The sequence below is a fragment of the Pectinophora gossypiella genome, chromosome 1 (genome assembly GCF_024362695.1).
Source record: "Pectinophora gossypiella chromosome 1, ilPecGoss1.1, whole genome shotgun sequence".
NCBI classification, from domain to species: domain Eukaryota; kingdom Metazoa; phylum Arthropoda; class Insecta; order Lepidoptera; family Gelechiidae; genus Pectinophora; species Pectinophora gossypiella.
Window position 1 is genome coordinate 10861752 of NC_065404.1, and position 21533 is coordinate 10883284.

General features: G+C 38.7%; 2 protein-coding genes across 3 annotated transcripts in view; both read left to right on the forward strand.

Moving 5' to 3' along the window:
* Nucleotides 1-232: 232 nt before the first annotated feature.
* LOC126367214 (uncharacterized) lies at nt 233-18714 on the forward strand. Its single transcript, XM_050010643.1, has 15 exons — nt 233-405; nt 1352-1494; nt 2643-2802; nt 3843-3969; nt 5935-6066; nt 6418-6528; nt 6925-7027; nt 9251-9407; nt 11735-11751; nt 14544-14717; nt 15090-15249; nt 16181-16352; nt 17137-17337; nt 17944-18049; nt 18377-18714. Exons 1-15 carry the CDS (start codon nt 341-343, stop codon nt 18526-18528), a joined length of 1980 nt encoding a protein of 659 aa, XP_049866600.1. The 5' UTR covers nt 233-340; the 3' UTR covers nt 18529-18714.
* Nucleotides 18715-18867: 153 nt separating this feature from the next.
* The window catches only part of LOC126368898 (FYVE, RhoGEF and PH domain-containing protein 3-like), a 34284-nt gene continuing 31618 nt past the window's right edge, over nt 18868-21533 (forward strand). Inside the window, exon 1 of one of the 2 annotated variants that reach the window (XM_050013133.1) lies at nt 18868-20160. In XM_050013133.1, coding sequence (XP_049869090.1) covers nt 19040-20160 — 1121 coding nt within the window. In that variant the 5' untranslated portion in view covers nt 18868-19039. The remainder of the gene's footprint in view (nt 20161-21533) is intronic. The other variant, XM_050013124.1, reaches the window with a different exon arrangement.

The window sequence follows — 21533 nt, forward strand, 5'->3', positions numbered from 1 at the left end:
CTTGAGAGATCTTTTTCTACCAGAGTTGGTGTTGCAAGTAGTAAAAATGTGTAGCTTTTTAAACTACTTGCACACCCCGGACACTTCATACAACCTCGTTTTATACAGACACCCACATTGACGTTATCGTGCACGCGAATCTGTGTGTGTGACATCTGACACCATACGATTGAAAATTAAACTATGTCCGAAGGTGAGGTAAACCTAGATCAGACGCTGGTGGGGAGCGGAGAGTTGCCGTTCTATACGCAGTATTATTCCTCATTCTATGCAACTTGGTAATTGCTAGCAGTCGCAGTGTATCACATAGCTGTGCGGATAGCGATTCAGTGATAACTAAATGATAAGGACACCTACCTCATACATTATCAGTTGGTCGATACATCGGCTACTTACCAGTCACAGGTATGTACGGCTTCAATGTATCTTTTAAATGTACTCGTAATAACAAACATAACAATTAATTGTTGATAAATAGTTTGTTGTCGATTTGTTAATTGTGAGGTAAGTAAAGTACCTATGTATTCGATCATGTCGCTGGAGTGATTAGTAATATAAATATACCTAGTTCATAGTTCATATAGAACGACTCTTTAGTGAAAACTCGACTCTAAAGTCTAGACCACAGACGAAGGATAGTGTTCAGACAAAGTGATCAGTAATATCATGGCACACATTTTATTTATAGTAGGTCACTTATACTATGTTATTACTATAGAACCCTTATTAAAAATAAAGAAAATGTAACGTGAGAAGTGTGTCAGGATCGAAGCAAATGGAATTCTATAGTATCTGCTTACCCCGGTGGGAAATAGGCGTGAGTTTATGTATGTATGTGTAAAATGTAACGTAATAGTGGACTATTACATACTATAAACAAATGGACTCACAATCGCTAAGGACTAAGGAGCTTATCTAAAAAAGGCGTCCGAAGTGTAAAAATACGTTTACGTAGTATAAGTTCGTTCCGTCAAGATGTTATGGTTGTTCAAATGAAGTGCAATATCGATTGTACATTGTCGTTACACACCGTCCCTTGTGACAGAGAGTGGTTGTCAATTTGATATACGTACAGTCAGGAGAAATATCATGTACCCACTTTAGAACCCTGTCGCACTATCATATTTGACATTTAATGAGACTTGCGGTTTAATTTGTCAAAAAAGTTAATGCGACATGGTATCAAAGTGTATACATATTAGTACTCGTGACCGTACGAGGTCTATACTTTTTTTAAGTTCAGAATGCTTTTAGTATGCTATGCACTACAGTAGTGAAAACTTTTATATTTGTCAGAGTGATCATGGAGTAGGTAAACCAATACATTATTTATGATACAATTTCAGTGTAGGTGGACAATGATACGCCAACTACCGCCTGAATTGGAGAAGGTAGCGCGGGAAGAATTGAATGAGAACCCAAAACGGCTCCAGGATGATTTACAGCATCTAAAGGAGTGGATAGCGAAACAACCTCATTTGAAAGCACGAACAGGTATGTTCTTCTGTAGGTATGAAAGTGAAAGCCACACACACACACATGAGACTCAGATTCGCTAAGGAGTTTTTCTAAAAAGCATCCGAACCGTGTTGTAAATATTAAGTTATGTAGATAGTATAGTATACTGGGTGTTAGTGACATCGTAACGAATACTAAGGGGGATGATTCAGACCACGTTTCTGAGTGAAATGAAATGGAATTTTCAGTCGCAAATTCATGATTTTTTTTTTATTATTTTTATAAATATTTTCAATTATATACTTTTGCGATCGAACATTCCACTTGATATTAACTCAGAATCATGGTCTGAATCATCCCCTCAGTATTCGTTACGGTGTCACCAACACCCATACCTACTTGTATGGCTACCTGTAGGTATGTACTGGTACGGGGTGTAAGTTACATCGTAACTTGATTCTGAGTAGATATTAAGTGGAATGTCCTGTCGGAAAATTCACGAAAATTTTTGTGTTTTTTTTTTAATTATTTTCCATTCACAAAAAAAATGTGACAAGATCCGCCGCCCAAACCTTTTTACAGAGCTTGGTTGTCTATTAATAGGAGGTCTAAGCTCGTTAAACATTTTACTACTTTGAAGTAAATATTAAACTTTAACGTGAGGAAAGCGATGTTTAAATAAGAGTCTTCACTTTTAAAAACGTCGATACTGACCTATATGTTTAAGTATTATTTTACTAGTATACCCAACAGATAGTATATCCATGTAGATAAAAACACTTTTTTGTGATTTACCGATATTTACCTTTTCATGATTTTTCAATTTTTCTCTATTATTTTTTTATCATGAGATTCGTTCTATGGTACCGTCTGTAAATTAAATCGCACAAATCATAAGTAGGGGGGTTAAAATGGCCACATGGAGGCAATTCATCTAAGAATACAATATTGCTTTTTGAAATTTGTTTGCATTGCGCACTTACTTTTATATGCGCAAATGTTAAATTGCAATATTGCTTTCTTAGATGAATTGCTTCGATGTGGCTATTTTAACCCCCCTGATCATTCAGTGATTGCACCAACGAAAAAAAAAACAGATTGTTGTAGTGCCCTATGTAAATAGAATCTTGAGAATGTATTCACATTTCAAAGTAGTATTTATTCACTTACACTTTACTTCACAGATGATCAATGGCTGGTAGCCATACTTCGCGGGTGCAAGTTCAGTTTGGAGCGAGTGAAGAAAAAGTTGGATCTCTATTACACTTTGAGGACCACTGCCCCTGACATCACGCTTCGGATGAAACCCACAGATCCCAAATTTTTGGATTTCCTGAGATTAGGGTGAGCATGATTTATTTAAAATTTTGCTTCTTATGTCAGGGGCCCTTGGCGGCTCAATAATAACCCAGATACTAGGGTTGCTAAGGTTGAAAATCCAATCAACAACACGACAGAAGGCTATATATAAGTTGAAACAACTTTTATCTAATCAAAGTTATATTACATATTCGAATCCAAACTTTCTATTGTATTTACGGATATCATGCTAGAAAGTTCATAAGTGTTTATTATATATATCGAATAAAATTAAAGACAAGGAGAATCCGGTTGTGATGAGTCATTGATTAGATATTATTTTATCTTTATTTATTGGTTGTGTTTTATTGTAACTTGGAATGGGAACGATTGAAAAAACACAAAAAGTGTTCAGCTACTTAGGTACCTTCCCGCGAGCATGACGTAAAACCGATAGACGGATTGATTTTGAATGGCTCACGGTAGGTCTCCCATAATACCAGCGCCGTGCTAAGCACGTGTCACGAGAACTGGTATGGTAATAGAGGACTGGAATGGATGTGTTCGGAGCGTAGGGCCCTATTGCGGGCGAAATAGACAGTAAGACCATTAGCCGGAAGATATGTATGATGATGCCTTTCCTGTATGGTAGGGGGACGAGAAAAAAAGAAAAAAGAAAAAAGCACGTGTCACGGCATTATGCTGAGGAAGATTCTTTTTTTTTATTTTGGACGCCCTCCACAATGTGTAGTTTAGGTGATTGATATACTTATTTTTAATTATTTTTGTCTTATTGTTTTTTAAGTAAATTTAAATTTGTTAATGTGGCGTCCAATATGGAAATAAAAAATATTTTTTTTCTTTCTTTATTTTTTTTATTTGATTGTGCGACGCAAAGGAGGAGTATTAATCGAAGGATCATCATAGCCATATTGGGACTTCGTATCAAGCTACGTTACTTCAATAGCAAGCTGCATGACGCCTTCGGGTGCTTTGTGGTCCATCCACCCACATGACTTCGGTCTACTGTTTGTTACGCTGAATTGACTAACAAGTTAATTGAAATATACTATCCTCTGTTCCAGGACATGTGTTATTCTCCCAAAAGTGGACAACCTGCAACCACGCGTGGTTCTTCTTAGACCTGGGCGGTACGATCCTGCAGTTAATCATATAGCCGATGTCATGTGTGTCCTTTACTACCTGATTCAGGTACGGATGAACTAAGTACCCACGCTAACCCATCGAGTTTTCTATTAAACCAACGTGATAGGGGTGAGCCGACTATACTCTCTTTAAGGATATCTTCTCTTTAACCTTTCGATTGCCGGAACGCAGATGTCGACCAAACACAATGTAAAATATATTGTGTTTGGTATCTCAGCAGATGAGAGGTTAAGGATCACGAATGCCCGAACATCAGGGATTAGAATATTGCTTATCATTTCGGGCACATGTCCAAAATAAGGCCACTTGCCGTAAAGAGACTCGCCGTAGCGAGGGTCGCTGTTCGGAAAGTCGCTGTCAACGCTACAATTCGTCCATGCTACTATTGGCTGGTAATCTATTACTATACAATTGATTATATTTATCTCTTGAATCCACGGGTTCCGCGTCGTGAACGGTGCTAATTATATCGAGGGCTTGAAGCAATAGCCGTACGTCATTTATCCACGTAGATAGCATTCGCTGCGTCAATTATTCAGAGGCCTCGATATAACGTGGTAGGTACGCGTGTCGCCTATGCTGAAGCAAATTAGTTTTTATTTTAATAACTGGTTGTTATGTCGCGCGCGATCACTATTATAGGCGTCTGTCTAAGTATTTATGTCTTGTATGTTCGGTAGACGAACTTCCTGACGATCCGATCTCTCGGGCGGCCAATCAGCTCGCGACAACAAACACTTCAGGACCTCGATACCAACCCCGGCGGCGTGGTCGACAATTTCCCTCATTTGGCGCTTACTGCTGTCGACTCATTAGGGTCGATTAATTCTTTCAATATGATTCCCTCAGACGACGCCCGGTGCCGAGATTCGCCCTAGCTGGGCACCAGGCATGTTGTCATAAATTTTGTACCGGGTGGGAGCCCTCAGCGCTTTCTATTTGTCCGGCCAAGTAGTTAAATGCTCTGCGGCAAATCTACAATAAGTCACAAAAAAAACTGTTGTGTATTGCGTATAACCTTTATCGTAACTTGAATTGAGATTATTTTCTATTTATTCAATGACGATGCGCTCACATTATCGGTTAATGGCTTAGGTACAAACTTCACTTGGTTCGAAGAAAACAATTACGATTGTTATCTTTTATAGGTAAATAGAAATGAAAATTAATTCTAAAACATTTGTTTTTAGATACCTATTAGCACAAAATTTATACAGTTCGAATATTACATAACATAAGCTCACGACTATATCCCAATTGGGGTAGGTAGAGGTACATCCATCGCAAGATGAACTAAATAATACTCACACGCACACCTCACCGAGCTTTCTGTTAGACCCACGTGATAGGTGGTGAGCTGCATCGCCGAATGGTCAAGCCAACTATGTCTGGTATCGGAGTACGAACCAGGGACCCGTGAACCGGTGTGCGGGGTTCGTGGAGTACGAATATTATAGTATAGAGGGTGTTAGCGACATCGTAACGAAAACTTTGAGTGATGATTCAGGCCATGATTTTGAGTTGATATCAAGTGGAATTTTCCGTCGCAAAAGTATGGAATGGAAAATAATAAAAAAAACACTAAAATTGTCATGAATTTTCCGACAGGAAAATCCACTTGATATCAACTCGGAATCATGGTCTGAATTATCCCCCTCAATATTAGTTATAAGTCAAGAGTAAATATCAAGTGGAATTTTCCATCGCAATAGTATAGAATAATTAAAAAATAATAAATAAAAAAATAATTAAATATAAAAATAATTATATTAAAAACATATTATTATATTTTTTTATTAGTTATTTATTTAATTGAAAATGATTTAAAAAAGCACTAAAAATTTCATGAATTTTCTGACAGGAAAATTCACCCCCCCCCCCTCAGTATTCATTATGATGTCACTGACACCTGTATATTGTCAAGCGACATTGCTATAGAAGTTGACTGGGATATCTTGGGTATGCTTATCCAGAGTCAAAGTCAGTAATAGTAAATGTTTTTATTTTCAGATATTAGTCGTAGAAGACGATACAGCGACAGTGTTGGGCACCAAAATAGTGACAGACTATGAAGGGGTCAACATGAACCACCTGGCGCAGGCCAATCCTACCTTCATGAGGAAGATGATTGCTGTTAGCCAAGTGAGTATATTGCTTTTAGTAATTTAAAATAAGTATAAACCAATGATTGTCAAATTTATTTTCCAATTCATGTTTGAATCATAAATGATTATCACGTGCTCAGCGGTGAAAAAACCGGACGTATCAAATCTTCAGGTTAGGTAAGTGGACCCTAGGAAAAACTGGATAATTGTAGGGAGATGATGAATTTCAAATAAATATATACTTACCAGGTTTACGAATCAGAGTATTATTTTAGCATGTGTAATAAATCCTTCCTAACCCACCTGACAAGTTGTGTGTTGGGATCGTAGTAATGGAACTCCGTGGTCCCCGCACACCACACAGTAATCATAAAAATAACATTTTCAGGAATCCATGCCCCTCCGCTTGAAAGGCAGCCACCATGTTAACGTTCCATCGGGAATTGAAGTGGTTTTCACCCTCGTCAAGACATTATTAAGCCAAAAAGCGAACGAAAGAGTAAGTTATTATTTAATTAAAAGTCAGGTACTAATGAATTCTGACTATTATATACAGAGTGTTAGTGACATCGTAACGAAAACTTTGAGGGATGACTCAGTCCATAATTCTGAGTTCATATCAAGTGGAATTTTCCGTCGCAAAAGTATGGAATTGAAAATTATTAAAAAAATACTAAAATTTTCATGAATTTTCCGACAGGAAATTCCACCTGATATCAACTCTGAATCATGGTCTGAATCCTCCCCCTCAGTATTCGTTACGATGTCACTGACACCCTGTATGTACCTACCTATTTATAAATAAGTAAATAAAATTATAATATTCCAACAATATTATAGTGTGTTTGTAACATAATACGTACCTAACTTTATTAGTTTATCTGGTTTGTTTCAGTTAAAAATGCATAAAACAAATGAAGATCTCTTGAAATACATTCCGAAAGAGATAGTTCCTAAAGAATATGGCGGCACAGCCGGCTCTGTAGCTGAACTATCAGGTACCCAGTAATCATACTCTTTGTAGTACGCGTCACTAAAGAAGCCCCGTGGATATCCATGGACTTAAAATGATAAGTCATAATAATAAGGAACTTTCCAGATGAAGTTCTTTGAATATCACATAAATGTCGTTATTGAGTTTAGAATGCTGACAGTACGGCTAGCGGACCAAAGTAAAAAAAATGAATTGTTGATATTCTATATCTCTTTGGTCATAAAGTATTTGTTATTTTAGGTACTTTGAAGTTTTGAACTCTATTTACCGCTCTAAATGAAGACCTGGCTGCTACAAACTCGTGTTTCTTACTATGATTTATTTTTAAGCTATAGTTTACTGGCTGTATGGGCTATGTTCCCTTTGCCTGTCGAACGGCACAATAACAAAAAAGGCTATTGTTTATAACAATACAACTTCCAAAACTGCACAACGTCATCTATGTGATTTTTAAAGAACGTAAACTGGAAAGTCCCTCGTTCTATGCAGATACTGTGACGCCAGGTTACAACCGGCGAAAAGTCGCCAAAATGTCGGTATTCTACAGACTGCACTTCGGGGAATGTGTCCGCGATCTACACGACCTCATTCCACCATCCCCCTGTTATCTTCGGACTTTCAGACATACGGCCGGGTTCCATCCCTATTTGGTGGATATCCCAAGGGTGAGAGCCTTCAGCGTTGTCCGGCCAAGTAGTTAATGCCATCTGCGGCAAATCTACAATAAGTCACGTCAAAAAAAGATATCCCTACTATTCGCACAAAGCGCTGTTCATCGTCCTTCATTATGCGCACTGCTAGGGAGTGGAATTCTCTGCCGTCTTCTGTATTTCCGAATGCATTTAAGGCGGTTACTTTTAAGGCCAGAGTGAACAGGCACCTTCAGGGCGAGCTCGATCCATCTTAAGCCATATCAATGCCTTCGGGCAAGTCTGGGGCCAAGAGCAAACCCATCAAAAGTAAAAAAAAAACCGCAGGACTTCTTTCGTGTCGGGGACTCTAGTTATATTAGTGGTTCCTTCATTAGTAAAAGCACCAAGGTCGACATTCTAGATTTGGTTCTTAAATTTAAAAGCCACGTTCTTGTTGGTGTAGATTTCTCCATTCTTGTCTATCAAAGGCCAATTCTTTCACTTCCTTATAAGACACGACGTTCACCTTCTCTTTAATTTGTTTCATGTAAGCTCTTCTTGGTCTTCCCCTTCCTGTCTTTCCTTGTAGCTTCCCTTCTATGATGTTTTTAATAAACTGGCAGTGACTTATTAAGTGTCCAATCATTTGCCTCTTCTATTCTCAATAACTCTCAATATTTGCCTCTTTTCCCTTAGTCTTACTAGCACTTCCTCATTAGTAACCCTTTGAGTCCAACGTATTCTTTCCATCCTCCTCCAACACCACATTTTGAAGGCCTCGAGAATAGTACGTCTACTTAATTTTCAATCAATCAATCAATAATACTAAAATAATAATTAATTAATAAAAATATTTAATAATATAATAAATATATATATATATATATAATTTTTTTTTTTATATATATATTTTTATTATTAATTAATTAATTAATTTTATGTGTGTCTATGTTTAGATGTACCTTATATAATTATAACGTTCATGTCTGTATTATTTCTATTTTTGTTGGCATAAGTATGCTTATTTTGGATTAACAGCAGAAGACACACTTCTTTATAGTGTTGCAACGACATTTTTTTTTATAGCAGGTACAGACAATGTGCTTTGATTTTGAATCACATTTAATAAACTGCTCATGCTTACTGTTATGGTTATCTTTTGGACTTTGTAACATAACATGCTTTTAGCATAAACAAGAAAAGGAAATGGAATTACTTTGTTGTGGTCTGATGTTTAATACGCCGTGGTGAAATCAAATCCAATGAAATATTATTTACAGCATGAATACAGATAGAAAACTTATCCATAACATAAAAAGAGAACAAAGGGCGGTCTTATTGCGAAGTCGTGCCTTGCATTTTAAGGGCCTGTTTCCTGTCACTAACCTAACTTTATTAGGTTCACATTTCGGACGAGGCTTTGGCAACCGCCTAATGATGGAATAGCTATCCATGATATATTTGCAGAACTTAAGGAGTGTTGGCAAAAGAAAGTGGTCACAGTTTATCTCAAATCCAAAAATAAAAGAGCTAAGAGCAGAAAGATATTAACATAACTGACTTAGGTACTTAGTTATTTTTTTAAACTTTTCCAGAGTACTGGGCCCAGAAGGTATTTGAATACAAAACATGGATGGAGTATGAAGAGACCCTGGGCACAGACGAGTCTAAGAGAGTCGGGGACGCCAAGACTGCCGCAGACATGTTCGGTGTAGGAGTCCAGGGATCCTTTAGAAAACTTGATATAGATTAGTCTAATTCTTATTATTAAAACTAATTTGTTTTATGGTTGAGTTTCTTTCTTTGGAATTCTATAGTCTCTGCTTACCCCGGTGGGAAATAGGCGTGAGTTTATGTATGGATGTATGTATGTTGAGTTTCTTTTTGATAATTAAATGTCATCATGAACAATTGCATCTTGGTTTCTTTGTCCAGTCCCAAAGTTATACCTAGTCATAGATAATGCGGGGAACACCGTCAGAGGGGGAAGTCCGTACACGCTCGATTGTGACGTTCGTAAAGCCATTACTTATAGGACTTTTGTCGGTAAAGCCCAAAAATATCATTGAAGATATAAAAAAATATCCAAACTCCAGTAAGGGCATTACGACTGCTTAAAACGTGAGCGTACGGACTTCCCCCTTTGACGATCTTCACCGCATCGACTACAGTAAGTAGCTACAAAGATAAACTCATGTTTGTAATGCCCATATGTGAAAAATGTGCGTATCCTGTCTCGTACAGGGGAATCACTTTACATTAGGTGACGAAACACTGCTCGTCCTACCCACGCAATGATTATTTACGTCAAACTTAACGTGACAGTCATAATGCTCTTAACCATGCATATAACGCTATGTAGTGAGTTATTATGCACGTACTTATGTATGTAAAACCCAAGTTCAGCGGCAAATATCCATTATATGGACTGTTTATTTCGGCATTAAGGTATGACAACCTGTAGCAATGCAGTAGTTTTTTATTTACGACAACTTGTGGCTTTACTTACTGGGACTATGGCCATCCACTGATTACAAGCGTACAGACTATGTATGCATGAAATGTTTTCTTAAATTATTATGAAAAACTGGAAGAATGCATGATGCTCACTGTGAAGTCAAGTCTTACTCACTTTTGAATCCAGCACGGGTCTAAACCAATGCCTTTCGATATTATTTTCGAATTCTGTTTGGATCATAAATGATTATCACGTACTCGGCAGTGAAGGAAAACGAGTGAGGAAAACTACATTTGGAGATATGTAAAGTTCATATAGAGAACGAATCTGTGTTGGGCTGGTTTGCCCTTCGCGGGTTGAAGGTCAGACTGGCAGTCACTTGTGTATAAAACCGGACCTGTCAGATCTTCAGTGGCAGTGGAGACGGTCCTCTCCCCCCCTCCAGCCGAACCCGACACCAGCTGCCCCGGCGACGGAGCAGCTCCACCGGACCTGACACCACCGCTAGCTGACGGGCGCTCACTGGGCCTCCCCCAATGGGGAACCACCCGGTGGGCTCGACCTCGCTAGCGGCACCACGGATTGACTCACCATCGGGCTCACGGAGGGGCGACCATCGCCCGCCGTGTCCCACTCCCGTGCCACGCCCGTTTCTGCGGGCGGCGAGCGCCACCACATTAAAGGGGCTATGCCCCGAAAATGTCTCCCGAAAATGGTGAAGAAACCACACGCTTCAGATTAGGTAAATGTCTCCACACGCTTCAGATTAGGTAAGCAGACCTTCAAAAAACAGGATAACGCTGGAAAGATGATGATTATGGAAAGCTGCTTCGGCACTTTCACTTTTAAAATGTCGCGTATAAAATAAAATAAATGCTTCTTACTTGGGGAACATTACCGCCGACTCAATACATGACAATACATTGAATAGGCAGTGAATGGACGAAGCACATTGAAATACGCTATAGGATTAAATTTTCTGATAGTATTATCACCAGTTCCTGAATCAAAACACCTTGATAAATAACAAATCGAAAACAAAAGTAAACAGACAAATCATCGGCTTTACCAGATTTTTTGGCATATTGATAAGAATCGGCGTCGATTGCTTACTTATGTGTGTTGTACTTGTTGATAAACGACATCAGTTCGAAATGATTAATACACACATATAATACTGCATAGTGAGATAATATCTCTGCCCATCCTTCCGATCTTTTCCGGTGAAGTCCCTTCAAACTTAACAGATTCAAATTCCGAATTCAGAGCCATTTTTTTTAAATATAATGCCAGCTTTGCCAGAGAAAAGCAACACATTGTTCCATTGACGTAGCCTGTGTATGAAGTTAGTGTGCTCCAAAAGAAACTTGAATACATTATAAGCAAAGCCGCGAGTTTTCAGTAGTACAAATTAATGCTAGGTAGATAAGGCGATAGGAGTCTAGGTTACCCTATTAGTGACACACCGCACGCGCAGTTTGCGAGGCAACTCTAACGCCGCCGGCCGACTACCAAGCTGAGAAACTGCCGTGAACCTAACTACAAAACATATTTGATAACGTTATCAACCTTGCCTAATTTCACGCCGGTCGGCGTAACATAAAAATTGTTATATACTTAGTGATAAAAGTATAAAAGGTAAATCCTCAGTCGCTTCCTTAACCGATCATTATATGGAATACATACCTACTTTATTATCAGTTTTATGTATAAAACGTAACTAATTTCGTCCATATGTGATATAAAGATAAGGATAGCCCGTGCGCCGATATCATCATAATATGATCAAGTAGTGGATCGGTGTGGTATTAATTGAATAAAATCAATACTTTAAGTATTTGCACCGCTCTTATGTAAGTATTAATGTATTATACACACCTATTTGTATTTGGCCTTGTGTGATTGACAACTGTATTGTTAGAAGACCATTTTAAATTTGTAGCGTTATGGTACGAACTCATATACCTACTAAGGTAATAAATAAGTTGTTTATTATGCAGAGGTTAGGGTTACAGGTCTTAGGTGTTTTGTTTTTGATGTAGTTTGAAAGTATAGCCATAACAAAAAGTTACGGATCAATATTATTAGGACCCAAGCCTTTTAAAAAATAAATAATTATTTCTTTTCACACTTCACGTTTGGACAAGACGAAAAATATCATTAATACGATGGCTGCACGGCAAGCCTTTGCCTTTCCCTAAGGGGATAAATAAGATTTTAAAAAATATACGTTTTAAGAGGGTACGTAAGTACGAATTTCGGTATATCGTGTTTACAATAGTGAAATGTTTAAATAATACAATAATTTAAGTACTTCCTGTTATAAATCGATATAGAATCCTAATTGGTCGTAATCAATTATCTAATTGATACGTAGAGGAAATATACTTAGATTTCCACGTAGTATTCATTAGTCCATAGTGTAATGTTTAAAAATTTAAGATAGATGATGAAGAAGAAAGTGAAGAAATAAAATGTATGCAATAGGTTTACTGGAATTTATTAATCACTAAGAAAACCAAAGTTACACAAAAATATAAGTAGGTATTTGGAACTTTTAAATCCTAAGGGTACATTCCAGGTATTCAAGGCCACTGGTCATTCGTTAAGCATTATTAAATAATAAGAAAGGTATTATAAAAACCTCCCTAGCTCGTTTGCCCTCGGCGGCGGGAAGGAAGCCGAGCCGACTAGAAGCAGCTACCAATAAGCTGTAGCTGTAGCAGTAGCAGAACAGCTGTACAAAACACCCGTCATAGAACAGAACAGCCTTCGTAAAACAGCCGTCACAAAACACCTTCGCAAAACAGCCATCTCAAAACACCTCCTGTCGGAGGTCGAGAAGCCACGTATGCGGCCAACGTACGATGACGTCGATGCCACGACGCTGGGACAAAATGGCGGAGCAACGTGTCCACGCCACGGACACCAAAACCACACCAGAATAAAAATTTACGAAGATTTGGCGGCGCGTGCGACGGAGTTGCGGGCCACCGGTCACACGCTTATAAACCGCCCGAAATTCACACTTAAAAATCGAAGGTGTGGACACACCCGCTCGGCGGAGCGCTGTCTGGGGAATGCGGCAGCTCGCAGGCGCAGGACTATATAAGTCGCCCAATTCAACGCCTACGTCACGGACAAAGCCAGTACAACCTCAATCGTCCGTTAGATGACGCCACCGTCGCACACCCAAAATGCAACTTATTAACAAATCCAAGGACAGGAGACAGACCGAAAATTCCCAAATATAATTTTGTATTAAATATTGACACCAACATTCTTCAGCAGCTACTTGACAAAGGACTCCAAGATATAGCCTTCCGCATAATATCGGCACACGCCATCTTCCGGTTACTGGTGGAAAGTCGTCGACTGCGGAGCCCAACGATAGCAAGTCGATGCTCACGGACCTTCCATCGAACAAGGCGAGATGGCGCTGTGTTCAATACTACACAAAAAAGCTATAAAACGGATCCCCTGTAACTAATCCGGAGGCTGAAAGAAACGGCACTACAATAGATATTAATTTTTATTGCAATTGGCGAATAATAGTTCGTATTGGTTACTCATCAGATACTTCCCCTCAAGCAACGAAAACAAGAATTCAGGGTCGAATGTTTTAGTTTTTATTACCTATTACAGTTTACCTATTCAGTATTAAGTAAGTGCTGTGAGAAACAAGTGTTTCTCTGACGTTCTTAAATATTCTTGGTAACTATATGGCACACGGAGTCGTTTTTTATAAAACAAAACATGATCTCATGACTATATTATCCTAATTGGGGTTGTGTGTGTAAGAGAGAGAGAGAGAGAGAGAGAGAGATTGGGGTCTTGGGGTTGGGGTGGCTACGTCCATCGCAAAATGAACTAAGTATCGACACCAATGTGTATTCTTCTCTCATCTTTTATCTACTTCTTTCTTTTCTTTTTATGTATTTACAGTGAAAATAAAATATTAGCTTATTAATCGATTCCTAATCGTAGGACAAAATTGTCTCTATGAAGTGTGAAATACGGCGGAATATACATATTTTTGGTATGATATTATTAAGTCCTAGTACGTAATATGATACTGATACCTATATTTGGCCCTCAGCTTGCATAGGACAAATATTCTATTACATGCAGTCTATTTATGTATTGAAAATAAAAAGCGTTATGTTCATGATCGTTCGGCTTCGATTCCCGTTGACGAAATCACTTTGTGAGACCGTCCTTTGTTTGGTAAGGACATTGCAAGCTTGAATCACCTGATTGTCCGAAAAAGTAAGGTGATTCCGTGCTTCGGAGGGCATGTTAAGCCGTTGGTCGCGGCTATAAGCCGTGTAAAAAACGCAGTGGAGCAACGTGGTGGAACGTGCTCCGCACCACTGAGAAGCCAGTGTCCAGCAGATTGCTTTAATAGTATTATTTTATTTATTTTACAGAATTTAAAGGACAAGGTATAAGAGTTGACAAAATGACTATCCGGCCCCTACCTGCCTCCCTGCAGAAAAAGGCCGAGAAGGAAGTCAACGAAGATCCGAAGAGATTAGCTGCAGATTTAGTGGCTTTGAGGGAATGGCTTAGTAAACAACCACATTTAGAATCCGTTCAACCTTGTAAGTTTAGGAAAATGTTGCTTTTCTCGACACAGCGACGTCTATTGGAATTTTCCTGAACTATTTCACATTGTGTGACACTGTGGCACAGAGCCCGTTGAGTTGTTGAGTAAGCTTAGTGGTTCCTTGATAATCAGATAGATGGCGCTCTGTTGATAATAAACAAAAAGATTATATTGCTGGAAATAAAACTGGCTGGAGAATGCTACATAAATTCACTGAACGCCATATAATAAAATAATAAACTAAATACTTTTCTTTTTTAAATGGCTTTCATACAAATATTTACAAAATAACAGCCAGTTCAAAAATAACATTATTGAGTAAAATCTCTTTGTTAATAATTCACTTAAACACTTTCTGCTTTTTCAGCGGACCAATGGCTCGTAGCATTTTTACGTGGAAGCAAATTCAGTTTGGAAAGAAGCAAAGAAAAATTCGACATGTATTATACATTAAAAGCTTTAGTACCGGAATTCTTCTCTAATAGAGATCCATTGGATGAAAGAATACAGGGAATACTTAAATTAGGGTAAGATATAAGGGTCAGGAGACTCATAAAAAATGGAGACAAATGAAGATTGCTGAGTGTTATCTTATATCACTCGAACTACCTATCATCGTGTCATAGAATACATAGATGAATGGATAAAATAATTGGACACAAGATACAGAAATAAGGACAACAGATTCAGAAAAGCTTGTGCCTTATAGCTTATGTAGCAATTAAGCAGAATAAGGAATAATACTACGATCGTGTCGTAATCTGTGGGGTTTAACACTGGAAGCAAGAGTTTAACAGTAGTTTTACTAATATGTATTGTTAAGAATTGTGTCTTTTAAATCCTACGTTCATTTCTTTATTCTATGGGGCTTTGTGGACTGGGAGTGAATAGAGAATATAGAACACGTTCATCAGCTTGGTGTACCAGCTATTTTCTGAAAACCTGCTGAGGGATTGTACCCTTTCTCACGTGCTGTGTTACCATACATTTGATAATTATCTATCTCATCAATAATGTAATCAAAAACCTAATCTAACCAACCTCTATCTACGTAATTATTTATCGCATCATCACTTACCATCAGGTGATGTTGTGGTCAAATCTCAACTTCATATCAAAAGTGGCTGTAAAGTGTCTTCCTGCAACCACTAATGGCTTTGATGACCTCGATATCGACCCGGCCGGCGTGGTAGACGATTTCCCTCAACCAGCGCTTATCGTTATCGACCCACTAGGGTCGATTAATTCTTTCAAATATTTTTCCTGTCAGACGACGCCCTGAGCCGAGGTTCACGCTCAACTGGGCACCCTCAGGCATGTTGTCTTAAACGTTGTACCAGGTGAGAGCATTCAGCGCTCCCCATTTGTCCGGCCAAGTAGTTAATGTCATCTGCGGCAAATCTACAATAAGAGAAAAAAGTGGCTTTGATGCAAGTTTTATTTTTAAATATATTTCAGAGTATTTTTGCCGGTGAAGAACGTGAAGGACGCGGATTCATCTCGCGTGTGTATTGTGAGGGTGGGCGTGTTCGACCCGAGCAACTACCACCTGGCCGACCTGATCAAAGTGGCGTTTATGGTCACTGAGATTCTCATGCTGGAAGACGATAACTTCACCATCATTGGCGAGGTAACACGATTGGCCACTCGACAAGATACCTACGACAAAGCTACATACATAGAAGGGTAATACCAAGAAGAATTGACTCGGAAGAAATCAAAGGAAAGGGAAGAAATTAACCTGCGTCTTCTTGTCGTCTCGATGGCTAAAACCGAGATTCCAGACACAATAGTTAAACAATAGGGCTTTGATATTAAAAGGACATTCGGTCTTAGAGAATTAGCTTTATTTGAAGATACATAGGGTGGTATTAATAAACTAATCTCAGCTGAGACTGCCCTCAAGAACATGCTCAAGCCATCCTGTCGCTTTGACATTGAGGGCAGTCTCGAAGCTGAGATTAATTTATTAATACCACCCTTAGTAGAAAACGTTATAAGAGCATTGATTCTTAAGTTAAAATTGAAGAAGATAACTTTAGTTCTCAAGTTTGATTCCTGCCGGAATCAATATAGAAATAATGGAAACATGCAGTGTGGAATTCTATAAATAACAGAGTGGAGAGTGTCATACAAGTTTTTTAGCTCTTTTTTAGCTATTACGGTAATGGTAATTTCAGTTTTTTGCACTAAGCATCAGATACCTTCAGGATTGCTAATCCGAAAAATTGTGGCCTCATTTTGTTGCCAACTACTGGTATTGTCGTCGTTAACAGTAGCTATCAAATTATAAGTATCACTTTATTTATTTATTGCGTCATCGCACATGCTTCGAGAATACCCCCTGTGTAATCTTTATTGCAATGTAATATTTTTTGCCTGTCCATTTTATATCTACATATTCTTCCTACCAGGATGTCATAGTGGACATGCAGGGTGTAGGGGTGAACATCCTGAGCCAGTGGACCCCAGCGTTGGCCAAGAAGGTGATCACCAGCTTCGAGAAGGCTTTGCCGGTGCGGGTGAGGAGCAACCACATGCTGAACACGCCAACAGGGTTCGAAGCCGCCTATACCGTCTTCAAAGCATTTCTTGGCGAGAAGCTGAAGAAAAGAGTAAGTTCTAATGTTTTCATGATAGTAAAGTATTCAGTACGTGGGTACCTATCAATTGAACTCATAAATTTTCTTCTAGATTAAGTATTACTTGTTAAGTGAAGGATAGAAGATGGGTCTAATTCAAAATATCAACTAATATTAATATTACAGATTCAAATAATGATAGATTTGCGAAATCCAGGAGTCGTATAGATTTTTAAGAGACGAACTCTTAAAATTACGTAGTAGTTGGCTTAATTTTTGCAAAGAATATTGTTGTCATTGTCTGAGTGTAGCCCGTGGTCTAGTGGTAAGAACGTTAGGCTCACGGCCCGGGTTCGATTCCCGATGGAGACACTGTCGAAGTTACTTTGTAAGACTTTCCTTTTTATGCTTGAATCATCATTGAAAAAGTAAGATGATTCCGTGCTTCGGAGGCCACGTCAAGTAGTTGGTCCCGGCCGTCTATTAGCCGTAAAAACACCTCCACAACCCACAGTGGAGCAGCATGGTGGAGTATGGTCCATACCCCCTCCGGTTCATTGAGGCGTGTGCCCGGCACTGGGACGTATATAGGCTGTTTATGTTATGTACGTCATGTCTGAGTATGGTTTATCTTTACAGATCCAAGTGCACAATCAGAAGTACACGAGCATGCACAAGTCAATACCCAAGTCAGTATTACCCAAGGAATATGGGGGAGATGATGGCACGGTTCAAGAATTAACAGGTTGGTAACGTTGAAATACAATTACGAAAATACTAATAAACTAAAAGACAATAAACTAATTAATTATTTACTGTAAAAAGATCCAGAAACAAAGAGAAGTAAAAAGCACAACAGGTTTTTAAAAAATATTGTTACAATTCTCTTAACTAATTATATCTGTAACTAATTTCTTCATAAAATGCAGTGAGATTAATTAGCACTAGCAGATGTTAGATGTTCTTTATTTTCTAGTCTAGACTGTGTATCGTGAATCTAAAACATAAACTCAAACATAAAAGCAATAAGGTATCTAGATAATAATAATGAACCGATTTCTTTTTCCCACAGATCATTGGAGGGAAAAGGTGGAAAGTTATCGAGACTGGTTCTTGAAAGAAGAAAATTCGCGTTCCGATGAATCCAAGAGACCAGAGATGCCCAAAACTACGTCTGCTCTCTTTGGCGTTGAAGGCTCCTTTAGAAAGTTGGAAGTTGACTAGTTTTTCTTTTATTTTTATCATTTACCTACCTGTTTACTGAATATGTAAAAGTGTTTTATTTATAAATGTCGTGTGAAGATAATATTGGTGCATTACTTACTTTAAAAAGTACATACCTACTTACCCTCATTACTGACAAATAAATAAATATACTCGTCTTACCCACTAATAAAGTACCTCCCTAATTTTTGTAATATAAGGTATTGATTGCGTAAACCCATTTGTTATCCACTATCCACATACCAAATAATGTAGGTAGTCATTACGCAGCGATCATTCTCTTATCATAATCTTTACTCAGTACGAGTATTCTAGTAAAATACAATTTTGCACTCAAGTACGCTGCAATAGAGTGAAGTGAAGTAAGCGCGTGTGGTGAGGCGTGCGCGCCGCGCCAGTTGCGCGTCGGCAGTCCCGCGAGCGCGTTCCTTGTGCGCGTCCGCTGTGCGCGCTGATATGCCCTCGCCTCGGGCCGCACGCGCTTGTGCAATACTCGACTCGCCGGTTCACCATGACACACGAGGACTGCTACACACGTCTCAACGACGAACTCCACTCGTCACCCGATGGACCATCCGAAGATGAAGAAGTCCTTATTCGATCAGACAGGGCCAGCGTCAAAGAAATGATCCTCCGGTTCGAAAGAACCGCTATAAACAACTTCGGCGACTCTAGTGAATCTTTGGAAAGATTGAAGGACTTGGGTAATCTAACTAGTGCTGTTAACCCCGTACATGTGCAATTTAACCACCTTTCCCCAGTAACACGATCTCAAGATAGGAATTCAAATGTGTCTGTGAATTCTATACTCTCCAATGTTTCGGAGATTAGTTACGAATCCAGTTCTTCAGGTTTCGTTTCTGATCGAAAGTCAGATTACCCCGTGCCACACAGACCAGCTCCGCCGCCGCCTGCTCCCTTCAACGACAGCTCACCGGAAAGTAAGTCACCGCCGCCCGAGGAAGACACGATAAAGGATACTCGACGGTTTTCCTTTACAACACCTTGCTCGTCGCCGGTGGTATTGCGACGTACGAGACAGCCGCCAGTCATCAGACGGAAATCACTCGTAGGAAGTCAAGGGCACGTTGGTGAAACGCACTGGTCGTATGGCGTAAGGCAAAGTGATTTAGAAAAGTTACTGAGATTAAAGAGATCAGAAGAATCTGAACCTGAAGAAGAGCCAACCAGACAAAGATTTGGAGTTCACGAATTGCAGCAGGAAATCAGCAGCAGTGATGATTCGGATGATAGTGAAAAGTCTGGTCAGGAATATGTACTGAATAACGATGATGGTAGAACGGATACGATGTCTACCGATCATTCTACGGATACATTGATAAACGAAGAAGAAAGTGACGTAGGGGACAACTTGTCCGTCGTTTCGGGAGTGTCTGGTGATCGTAGCAATTATGACAATGTTAGCATTAAATCGGTGTCTTCGTTTGACATGGTGCCGTACCAGAAGTATGATAGCATCACGGTGTCTTCGGATGAGTTCGGTTCCGAGGTGTGCCACGCGCCTGACACTGAGTTCTTGACTGTGAGTGCAGTGAACGAGTGGTGTGTGTCAAAGTCTGTAGAACCTGTTTTGATGATACCCGTGGAATCCAAAAAGGAGAAATATCGAAGGTGAGCTCATTTCACAATTTATCTGATATACCTACACTGAAAATATTTGCGATATCGTAACTTGGCTTTGTCATACAATGATAACAGATAGTATTATCTTTTACCTTCTGAGTATGCCGATAATGTTCGTACGTCTTTGTCAATTTGGTTTGGTTGTTCTATTGCAGTATATATATTTCTATGTATATATTCGAAATTATCATACAAATCTATTTAGGTAGATTATTAAATAGGTACATGCTTATACAAGTGGTTGGTACTGGTTGTCATTTGGCAACCCATAAACGTTTTAGGTAGGTGGGCGTGGACTATGAACTGCTTTACTAAACATTATTGTTAGGTCCCAAATAATTTATAAACTGTTTCAGAAACTCGATTCGAATAGGATGGTTATTGCACACACAGCTGTTATGTTTGAGGTTTCACCTTGATGTTTATTCATATGGCATGAGACAGGTAGATAGTTAACAGTCTGCTCCCATATTTGAAGAACAGTTAAGTTTGTTGAATTAGTTATACGTGTAATAGGTGTGTATGATCCATAACATTAGCATTCGCAAATTCTACCGCAATTTCACTGGAGATGACTTCTGCTATAATAAAAAAATGCAATAACTTGTGGGTTTGACATGCCATTAGTTATTTAAAATCTATTTAAAATACATTTTTAGACCCGTTTTTTACTTTTTCATTCTAAAGAGGTATTATTTTGTTGTTATCATTTATACGTATAAGTTATGTCCTAAACAATACATTTGAATGTGTTTTTGTCCATCGAGATACATCTACGTTGCCAGCGTAGGTAGCAAGGTCATCTGTTGTGTTTATTATGTTGACAGTACTCTACAGTATTAATCAGCTGATGTAAATGGGTTCGTGTCTATACCTATGATGTCTTGGTACAGCTATTGGATGCCTTGTTTGGATGGTCATGCAATGCTATCTGGTTTCTAATGGTTGCAGTCACAACTACTACCACTGACATTCGATAGGTGAACGAATAATAAAATAAAGTTCTCTGATCATTTTCAAGTAGGTACCCACAACAAATGCACTTATTTAAAATTATTCCAGACATTTTTTATATCCGCAGATTCACGATACTTGTTGGGAGTAAGAAATATGAACACCGACAAAATAAAAATATTATGTTTTTCTGATGTATGCAGTTGAATATTTAAATCTAGCTTGTGATGTCGGTTCATGTTATAATGTTCTAGGTATAACTTGAATTGAATAGAGAATTCATTTGAATAATATCAAAATAATTTATTCCCTCCGGTTGATAAGGTATGAAATACATTGAAGTAGGTATAAGGCCTTGTTTATGTAAGTGTCGATCGATAAGACGCAATAATTTCTCCGATTGTAGA